Source organism: Oncorhynchus kisutch, linkage group LG14 (genome assembly GCF_002021735.2).
Source record: "Oncorhynchus kisutch isolate 150728-3 linkage group LG14, Okis_V2, whole genome shotgun sequence".
Classification (NCBI taxonomy): Eukaryota; Metazoa; Chordata; class Actinopteri; order Salmoniformes; family Salmonidae; genus Oncorhynchus; species Oncorhynchus kisutch.
This window is the reverse complement of record NC_034187.2, coordinates 51498274-51509350: the sequence shown is the minus strand read 5'-3', so window position 1 is coordinate 51509350 and position 11077 is coordinate 51498274. Positions and strand designations below refer to the sequence as shown.

The window sequence follows — 11077 nt, the reverse complement described above, 5'->3', positions numbered from 1 at the left end:
ATCTTATCAAATTGTAAATTACAGTGCATGGAGAATGGTGTAATTTCTAATCAGAGAAAAAAAATGAAGTAGATGCTTTTTCTACTTGGAACCGGTACATTGTAGAATAATAGTGAAGACAAACTATGAAATGGCACATATGGAATCATGTTGTAACCAAAAAAAAAAAAAAAAAAATCTAAATACATTATATCTAAAATTCAACAAATAGCCACCCTTTGCCTTGATGACAACTTTGCACACTCAACCAGCTTCACCTGGAATGCTTTTCAAACCGTCTTGAAGGAGTTCCCACAAATGCTGAACACTTGTTGGCTGCTTTTCCTTCACTCTGCGGTCCAACTCATCCCAAACCTTCTCAATTTGGTTGATGTCGGGGGATTGTGGAGGCCAGGTCATCTAATGCAGCACTCCATCTTGGTAAAATAGCCCTTACCCAGCCTGGAGGTGTGTTGGGTCATTGTCCTGTTGAAAAACAAATGATAGTCCCACTAAGTACAAACCAAATGGGATGGCGTGTTGCTGCAGAATGCTGTGGTAGCCATGCTGGTTAATCGTGCCATGATTTCTAAATAAGTCAGCGTCACCAGCAAAGCACCCCCACACCACCTCCTCCGAATGTGTATTTCCAACTGTATGGAGCATGGAGATCTGTTCACCCACGTGTCTCATAGAAGACAAGGATGTTGGAACCAAAAATCTCCAATTTGGACTCCAGACCAAAGGACAAACTTCCACTGGTCTAATGTCCATTGCTCATGCTCGTGTTTCTTTTGTAGCAATTCAACCATGAAGGCCTGATTGACACAGTCTCCTCTGAACAGTTTGTTGAGATGCATCTGTTACTTGAACTCTGTGAAGCTGGTAACTTTAATGAACTTATCCTCTGCAGCAGAGAACTCTGGTTCTTCCATTCCTGTGGCGGTCCTCATGAGAGACAGTTTCATCATAGCGCTTGATGGTTTTTGCGACTGCACTTGAAGAAATGTTCAAAGTTGACATTTTTCGTGTTGACTGACCTTCATGTAATGGACTGTCGTTTCGCAATGCTTATTTGAGCTGTTCTTGCCACAAGACTGACTTGGTCTTTTACCAAACTGAAATGCATTCCAGGTGACTACCTCATGAAGCTGGTTGAGAGAACGCCTTGATGACAGCTTTGCACACTCTTGGCAAAGGGTGGCTACTTGAAGAATCTAAAATATATTTAGATTTGTTTAACACATGTAATCAGTGTTATTTCATAGATTTGAAATCACTATTATTCTAGAAAATAGTAAAAATAAAGAAAAACCCTTTTGACTGATAGTGTACCTCCGCTTTTTCGATCTCCACCCCAAATGAATAGCCGGTGAATAGAAAGCTAGTCTAATACTTAAGTTCAAGGTCAGAATACACAACGTGCATAAAAAGGAATTACGTTCCATTCACAAGCGCTTAATTAACTTGGGTCGGAATCGGGCCCCAATTGTGTTCTTGAATTACTAGGGATGTGACCAGAACTACTGGAAATAATCAGATGCATGATTTTGATTAGAGTCCTCAGCACACCGAACTCAAGACAAGCGCAGGTATTGATACAGTCAATATACATGATCACTGTCTGATGGGACTGGCGTTTCCAAAACAGGATAGTGACTGTGGCTTATTTGGAAGGATCTGCTCACAAATAGATATTATGAATGTGTGTACATTAATAAACATTTCACTGCAATGTATCCAAGAGCTTGAACCAAACTTCACTTGGGTAAAAAACAACCTATGCAACACCATTTTATAACATACACGACATGGACAAAATGTGGATTTGGCTCTTTCAGCCAAACCCGTTGCTGACTGGTGTATAAAATTGAGCACACAGCCACGCAATCTCTATAGACAAGCATAGGCAGTAGTAGAATGGCCTGTACTCAGTGACTTTCAACGTGGTACCGTCGTAGGATGCCACCTTTCCAACAAGTCAGTTCATCAAATTTCTGCCCCTGTGAAGTGGAAACGTCTAGGAGCAACAACGGCTCAGCCGCAAAGTGGTAGGCCACACAAGCTCTGTCCTTGGTAGCAACACACACTAAAGTTCCACACTGCCTCTGGATGCAATGTCAGCACAAGGACTGTTCGTCGGGAGCTTCATGGTTTCCATGGTCTAGCAGCCGCACACAAGCCTAAGATCGCAATGCTAAATGTCAGCTGGAGTGGTGTAAAACTCGCCACCATTGGACTCTGGAGTGATGAATCACGTTTCTCTATCTGGCAGTGCGTCAGACGAATCTGGGTTTGCCAGGAGAAGACCCGCCCAAATGCATAGTGTCAACTGTAAAGTTTGGTGGGGGTGTTATTCTTGGTTCGAGCTAGTTCTTCCAGCGAAGGGAAATCTTAACGCTACAGAATACATTGACATTCTAAATGATTCTTTGCTTCCAACTTTGTGGCAACAGTTTGGGAAAGGTCCTATCCTGTTTCACCATGACAATGCCTCCGTGCACAAAGCGAGGTCCATACAGAAAGGGTTGTCGAGATCAGTGTGGAAGAACTTGTGGCCTGCACAGAGCCCTGACCTCAATCCCATTGAACACCTTTAGGATGAATTGGAACGCTGACTGCGAGCCACGCCTAATATCAGTGCCTGACCTCACTAATGCTCGTGGCTTAAGTCCCCGCAGCAATGCTACAACATCTAGTGAGGAAAAAAATCCTGGAGGCTGTTATAGCAGCAAAGGGAGGAGGGGAGTCCATATTAATACCCATGATTTTGGATTGAGATGTTCGATGAGCACCTGTCCACATACTTTTGGCCATGTAGTGTAGGTTGAATAGGGTAGTGATTGGGACATTGTCTTGTTCTAAAAAATGTGCCCTGGCAATCACAGTAAGCCTCTGTCATAATAAAACGTTAAAACGCTCCCAAGTAACAAGTCAGGAAATGAAAATACAGAACAGCTGTAATTTGAAAGCTAGTGCTGCCATCGTGTGGTACATTCTCTGAACCCTCAGTTTACAGCGCCCTCCACTAATATATACCCTTGGTAAATATGTCTGCTGTTTATCCGCTTGGTCTTTCATTCAAAATATTTCACAAAATCTAACCTTTTAATTGAAGTAGAATGGTAGAGAAATATTTATTTTATTTCACAATTTTTCTCCAAAACATGTGCCACAATTATTGGCACCCATAGAAATCCTTGAGTAAAATCTAACTGAAGCATATTTGTATTTTACTTTAAGTTCACCTGAGTGATTAGGAATACAAGTGATAAGCCATGACTTTGTATAAATATGTGACACACAGGCCAAGTTCCCATATCCATCTATCACTATGGGAATGACACGAGAATACAGTAAATGTGACAAAAGGCTACGATCAGACGCCACCTACATAACCACAAGCTGCTTGGGAAGGTTGCCATAAAAAAATCCTTTGCTGTCAAACAAACTCATGTACCTGCGGAACGTTACTGGAACTTTCAATAGCACCGGGTTCTATGGTCAGATGAGACCAGAGCGTAGGCAGAAAGATGGCCATGCAGAAAAGTACCTCATCCCCACTATGAAGTATGTTGGTGGATTGGATGTTGTGGGGCTGTTTTTCCTTCCAAAGACCCTGGACAACGTGTTAGGATACATGATATCAACAAAACCTGATTGCCTCTGTTAGGAAGCTTAAACTGGGCCTTGGTGGGAGCTTCCAGCAGGACAATGACCTCAAAATCAAACACAAAAATGGTTCACTGACCACAGAATCAAGGTTTTGCCATGGTCGTCCCAGTCCGCTGACCTAAACGCCGTAGGAAACCTGTGGGATGAGCTGAAGATGAGTCCACAAGCGTGTACCTTGGAATCTGAAGGACCTGGAGAGATTCTGCATAGATGGTCTCAGATATCTTGCCATGTGTTCACCAACCTCATTACACATTATAGGAGAAGACTCAGAGCGGTCATTTTGGCAAAGAGAGGTTGCACAAAGTATTAAATTAATAATTGTGGCACGCATATATTTGGGAAATTTGTTTTATGCTAAGAATTTTTTTTAAATGTTCCTTTCAATTGGTTGACTTTAATTAAAAGGTTCTATTTTTTTTGTTGAATGAAAGACCAAGAGGATAAAAAGGTATTTGATCATATTTACCAAAGGGTGCCAATATTAGTGGCGGGCACTGTATACCCAGGCCTTTGACTGTTATAGATGAGAGAATTCCATGTAAAAAGGTGTTATGTGCTTTAGAATGCATTTCTATTGTATTGCGCTTTAAAAAGTGGCCTTGTAATTCCCGTCTCACTGAATACATGCGTTTCCTGGAATTGCCTGAAGCCTCAGATCAACTTTAGTAAAAGCAGCCTGCCTCAAAAAAAAAAAAACTAAGATATATCATTGTAAGGTGTTTGCCTGAAGTAACACAATCGGGATAGTGAATCATTTGAGGACCAATTCTTCTTACAAAGTTGAATCTTTTATTTACTCTACATTTAAACATGTTAACTTGGAAGGTGAGGGGGACCAGGGTTGTTAGATTTAAAATAAAATAAAAAATCTATGTAGTGGTGTGGCAGAGCGAGGAAGAGAAGGCGTTGAGAACCCAGAAGAGAAGGAACTAGTCCACCATCCCCAATAAAACCAGACATAATAAACAAGGTAACAAGAGGGCAAACAACCTGTACACTTTCTATATCACATTAAGGCTCAATCCAATCCCCTCGTCTCCTCACACACATTGAAAATCTCTGATATAAGCAGTTTAACATAAGAGTTTCTCGAGTGTGTGTTTGAGCAAGGTCGATATGACGTATGGAGGGCCATTAAGTGAAAGCAGTGACACAATGCAGTCTTTCTCAGAGAAGCCTAAGAGACACGAACGCCATTTTTAATATCCAAAAAGGTGAAATGACATCACTTCTGTGTTTAAAGGAAAAGCAAAATAAGTATCAATCAAGAGGTAAACTGTTGAGTGATTGAAGATGTCAATTAAATAAAAACTCTGTATTCCTAGAAAGTTTACGTGTAGACCGTCTGATGCATCCCCCAAACATCCACACATACGATCCTTCAGTGTTCAACACAGGTTTTCAACAACAGGCCCAGTAGTGTTAACAGAGGGCACCACTGCTTTGTCCACTCACTGGCAGCCATCTTCAGCACTTCCCTGCATTACCCTACTCTTGGCTGCATAAACATGTGTATGTGGACAGGCAAAAATTACTATGAGAAGACAGATGGACATACTAACGTGGTGATGAAGAGACCAGCAACGAGGCAATAGGCTCGCGGGGTGGAGGCCTCTTTATTAAATCACAACTTTCTTTATATAGAATTGCTTACATTCTTAAACCTAGCAGCATAATATACAATCTAAGCAATTTTTCAGGGGGGGGGGGGGGTCTTAAATTCACATTCATTTTAAACAAAATCTCAAGTCCCTCCTAACGAGAATTATTGCATTCACTGTTCTAGCTGCTGCCATAAAAAAAACATCACAACAAAGTAAAGAGAAGAAATCTGCGTATTTAAAAAAATCACCACAAGAATCCAATATATTACAACCCTATCAGACATTTTCTTTACATAACATATTTACATATTAGGCCTTTTATTTCCTAAAGAATTGTCTCGGTAACGACAAATTAGGGCCAAAACAAAATAATGATTAAAAGTAACCATCAGAAGTAAATCAGCTGGGCCTAGACAGTGGAATTCCTCCGTACGCATGTCAGGAACATGTCCTCAATTCCAATGCTTCCTCACCCTCACAAAAGAAACACGTTTACATGTGCCAAGGAGCTAAATCAAGGGCTCTTTGGTGCAATTGCTCCCAGCCTCCTCAGTTTCCTTTCTTTGTTTTGTCCCCCTCTAGAATAACAGTTAAATGTACCACAAAATGTACGCTCACCCCGGTTTCAGCAGCTCAGTGCCTTGCCGCACATTCAAGTACAAAGAAGAAGTAAAGAGCATGACAAAAGATCCTCTGGATAAAACGGACAAAGGTTCTGGGGCTAGCCAGACATGACACTTCACCCTCCCCACCACAGGGGGTGCTGCGCTCAGAGGACTAGCCCTCGAGGCTAAGTGCTCGCATTCCATACAATGGGCATTCTTTTTCATTGGTAGTTTTCTTAGCTAGTTAATTTTTTTTGTATTTTTGTGTCGTGTCCGTCTTCATTGTTTCTTGTTTAGTTTCTTGCCTTTCTTCAGGACCAGCTTATTCCTGATGTGTCCTCGCTTCCTCTTAGCAGTCTGTGCAATAAAACAAACTTGATTTACAAATCAATTTTCAATTTGTTCCTACATATCTACTCATCTGAATTGGAGCACACATTAACAGTATGAAATAAAAGTGAGTCGGCTCACATTTTATGAACATTTCCTTTTGGTGGCTAAAATTTGAGAACAAATAGTCATATGTAAACTCACTCCGCCAGTATCAGATGTCTTACATTCAGTAGCACAATGAATGCTGAGGGACATGGAAGCCTTGTACCTTTTTGGAGGTGTACTTCTGCCTGGGCACGATGCTGCGGAGCTTGTGCTCCAGCGGCTCCCTGTTCTCCAGCTTCTTCACCTTGTAGATGCGCACCAGCCAGTGCTCCGAGGTGAACGCCTCCTCAAGGTGCTTGAACTTGATGTCTTTGTTGCCGATCTCGGCGTTGCGGGTGCGGTCGAACCCAGGCGGTGTCCGGAAGTCCAGCTGAGAGATAAGGACAGCAGTAGGTGGGGTTGAGGGTGTTGACGAGGTCAACTACTGACTGAGCAAAAGTGAGTATGGTGCTTGTGTAAAGGTCGATTCTACCTTCAAACAAGTGCCGCTTACTTCATCATCAGGCTCTTTCCCTACTCTTTTAAATCTGTACATCACCTATCCCTCCCTCCACCTGATATCTAATTCTGTCTTTCCAATCTTGTCCTAGTCACTTCCTCAAAACCAATCTCTTCCCTTGCCTTTATCCTGCTCTAAACCCGTCTCTCCATCTCCTCCATGGGTTAAGCCATGAGACAGAACTCTGCTTGCCTGGCTGTCTCTGGACACTACTGAAGCAGCCCACTGATCCTTCCTCCTCTTCACTGAGCTGCTGGCCAGGCAACACGCAGCTCCCTTTAAGTACCTGGCAGCTCTTCTCGCTCATATCTCGCCTGTACCTGCCAAAGTCTGTGCATCTGAGCGCTTTCCCTCCCACGCTTCTGTCAGCGCGTCCTTAAGCCCCTCTCTCGTCCGTTAGTGCTTACTGTAGCCTACTTTAGCTTCAAGTATTTCCCCACCGCTCACCTGCATCTCGCCGAAGCGGTAGTAGGACATCTTGTACATAAGGCAGTTGAGCAGGACAGGCGAGCCGGCCTTGTCCACGCGGAACTCTCCCTGAGGGGTGAAGTAGTCACTCTCCTGAAGGGCACAAGGAGGGAAGGCAGTGAGCACTTGGGGGTTCAGACCAAATCACACATTTCTTCGAGGATACTTATTGATCTCATCAAATAGACTGCACTTAACAGGGGAATAAAAACTGAAACACTTTGCCAAATTGCCATCTACGATATGACACAGTCTACAACCCTCAATAGTTCAGTTCATCTCTTTGACATTCAAACTCGCATGGGGAAATAAATACATTTACAAATCTGCATTGGATATCGGACACTTTATCCAACGACCAAGTGTCATTGTCTAAAATAAACATTGCTAGGAACAGCAATGTCCTTGGGTTTGCCCCAGACTGATAGATTGAAGTGTTTACCCAGGTTCCTCAGCTCAGATCAGCATAACAAAAAGGATCATAAATAGGAGTGAATGAAGGGCCCTTCTGTATCGTGTTGCAGTCTCAACCAGGCACTCACCCGAATGTCCTTGGGATGCTCTCCCTCCGCTATCCTGACCATCCACAGGAACTTGTTGATGTCGTCGCCCGAGTAACCAATCACGCCCCCAAAGATGATCAGCACGTAGTCCACGTCCAGACTCCTCATGATCTCGTACGCGGCACTCTCATTGGACGACATGGCTTTGCCCACCTACAGAAGAGAGAGGGAAGAACGGGAGTTTGTACAGAGGAGAAAGGGAGAGAGCAGAGGAAAGAGATGCAGGTAGATAGAGATGGTGGGAAAATGAGAGGGCGGTATAAGACTAAAAAGGTAAGTACTTGCTTTTCAAAGTCGTTGCTGGCTCTGGGAAAATCAATCAAGTCATAAGAGCAAAAATAATCCCACACATTACTGCAGCTCCTACAAGTGAATGTATTGAGAAAGGTGAGAGCCAAGAAGCTGATCTACTTTGGAGCATGAGGTCTGCGTTGACTCAAAAACCCTCAAATCTTCAAACCTCCCCAATGCCCCCTTTTGATGTGTGACTCACCAGTGCTATATGACTGTTATTCCATGTGTTGTTGTCCACTAGGGTGGTTCGATTAGCCATGCCTGCTATCTGGTAGCCATAGTCCCACCAAGACATAACCCTCGCGTGCTCGTCTGTGTTCTGCCTCAGCCAATAGTAGGCCTCCCTGAAGTCATCCAGGATGTTCCTCGTCCTGTGGGGAGTGACAGAGTTGACGAGATACGGAAAGGACAGTAAACGGGAAGGGCAGCCAGGCAAACATCGGTTTGGTAACTTATGTTATCTATGAGACAGGGATGACGCAAATTGTATCCACCAATGTTCCCTTGAATATTTTCAGCACTGAGCAAATTTCAGGTCTGCTGAGAGAACGTGAATATTGTGAAAAGTCTGCAACTTCCAGCGTGTGTGTATACTGTGAACACTGAGGCTGTACCCACTTTAAATGACAGTTTTAACAGTTGCCAAGTAGGCTACCTGATCATAACGTAGACCTACCAGAGTGGCCTACCATCAAAAACAAATCCCATAACATTTGAACATCGGTCATTCAGTCTACAGTAGCAGCCAATGTGTGGTGTCCAATGTAGGCCTACATTCCATGAGACTTTTGGAAAAAAACACCACTAGGGCTCGGCATGAAAACTTCTTACGGCTTGAATCCCGCTAACGGGATCGATATGACAACAGCCAGTGAAAGTACAGGGCGCCAAATTCAAAACAGAAATCTTATAATTAAAATTCCTCAAACATACAAGTATTTTAAAGATAAACTTGTTAATCCCACCACAGTGTCTGATTTCAAAAAGGCTTTACGACGAAAGCACACCAAATGATTGACAGGTCTGCACAGTCACAGAAAAACAGCAATTTTTCCAGCCAAAGAGAGGAATCACTAATCTTTGATGATCATCAGATGACACTCATAGGACAACATGTATGTTTTGTTCGATAAAGTTCATATTTATTTACAAAAATCTAAGTTTACATTGGCGCGTTCAAAAACATCCGGTGATTTTGCAGAGAGCCACATCAATTTACAGAAATACTCATAAACATTGATAAAAGATACAACTATTATGCATGGAATTATAGATACACTTCTCCTTGTTGCAACTGCTGTGTCAGATTTTAAAAAAGCTTTACCGAAAAAGCACAGCATGCAATAATGAGTACAGCGCTCAGATGACAAATCAAGACATACAGATAACCTCCATGTTGGAGTCAACAGAAGTCAGAAATAACATTATAAATATTCACTTACATTTGATGATCTTCATCAGAATGCACTCCCAGGAATCCCAGTTCCACAATAAATGTTTGTTTTGTTCGATAAAGTCCATCATTTATGTCCAAATACCTCCTTTTTGTTCACGCGTTTAGCCCAGTAATCCAAATTCATGACGCGCAGGCCAGACGAAAAGTCAAAAAGTTCCGTTACAGTCCGTAGAAACATGTCAAACGATGTATAGAATCAATCTTTAGGATGTTATCATAAATCTTCAATAATGTTCCAACCGGAGAATTCCTTTGTCTTCAGAAATGCAATAGAACGCAAGATAACTCGCACGTGACCAGCTGCCAGACCACTGACTCATTCAGCTCCCATTCCCCCCTCTGTCACAGTAGAAGCATCAAACAAGGTTCTAAAGACTGTTGACATCTAGTGGAAGCCTTAGGAAGTGGAATTTGAACCCATAGACACTGTATATTCAATAGGCAAAGAGTTGCCACTTCCTGGTTGGATTTCTTTTCTCAGGTTTTTGCCTGCCATATGAGTTCTGTTATACTCAGACATCATTCTATCCAAATCTACTAATACTATGCATATATTAGCAACTGGGCCTGAGTAGCAGGCAGTTTACTCTGGGCACCTTATTTATCCAAGCTACTCAATACTGCCCCCAGCCATAAGAAGTTAACCTGTTTATCCACTTGTACTTCAGACAAGGTGACTGAAAATGTTGTTTGATGTAAGAAATATGATCCATATATGGCAATGTTGTATTTGCATATAGGCCTACTGCATCTCCAATTGGCTATGCCGCACTGATCTGTGTAGAGTATGGGCTGAGTCATGCCCAATAGAATCCTAATCCTATGCGTACTGCCTACAACAAAAAAATAACTTGTATAGTTTGTTTTGTTTCAGTAAGTTGCTTTGAAAGTGGCTAATATTGTGTTGATCATAATTTCCACAGTAAAAGGGAAACGTTGATAGGATGTGGAGTGAAGTTCAATCTCTCTGTGGGCTGATATTTCTGCACTCTGCGCAGAGGTCCTGGGGAGCTGTGTGGCAGTCTCGGGGATACTTCGAGGGAACATTGGTACCCAAATAAATATATGTATGAGGACTTAAGAGTCGAAGAGTTAGACTTTCTCCTACTTACGTGTCACTTCAATGTCTAAATCTCTAATTGGAAAATAAACAGCACACAAAGTCTTGCAAGCGCACACGTCATCTTCACATTGAAAGCATCGTACATTACACTTGGTAAATTATTGAAGACCACTGTTAAGAGTTATGGGACAAGATGCAATAAAACAATGCAGAGTTACACAACAACACTCCGAGCTCATCAACATCACAGCTTTTACCTGATGAAATACGACTGTGCATTTCTGTGGGTATATGCGAGTGAGAAAGTGTGTGCGTGTGAATGTACGCTGCTATATGTGGAGCTACGCTTGTACGCGTGGAGTGTAATGTGTGCCTTAGTCTACATCACTGCATGGTAGTTTGAACATGTGTGGCTCAAAACAAAATCGGT

At 42.5% G+C, this 11077-nt stretch overlaps 1 protein-coding gene across 2 annotated transcripts in view; it reads right to left on the bottom strand.

The window, feature by feature from the left end:
- Nucleotides 1-4426: 4426 nt before the first annotated feature.
- Nucleotides 4427-11077, bottom strand: part of LOC109903741 (dolichyl-diphosphooligosaccharide--protein glycosyltransferase subunit STT3B) — an 89595-nt gene continuing 82944 nt past the window's right edge. The window contains exons 12-16 of one of the 2 annotated variants that reach the window (XM_031788530.1): nt 8328-8499; nt 7814-7987; nt 7251-7364; nt 6468-6674; nt 4427-6223 (exon numbers count right to left, since the gene is read on the bottom strand). In XM_031788530.1, the coding sequence (XP_031644390.1) occupies nt 6146-6223; nt 6468-6674; nt 7251-7364; nt 7814-7987; nt 8328-8499 (745 nt within the window). In that variant the 3' untranslated portion in view covers nt 4427-6145. The remainder of the gene's footprint in view (nt 6224-6467; nt 6675-7250; nt 7365-7813; nt 7988-8327; nt 8500-11077) is intronic. The other variant, XM_031788531.1, reaches the window with a different exon arrangement.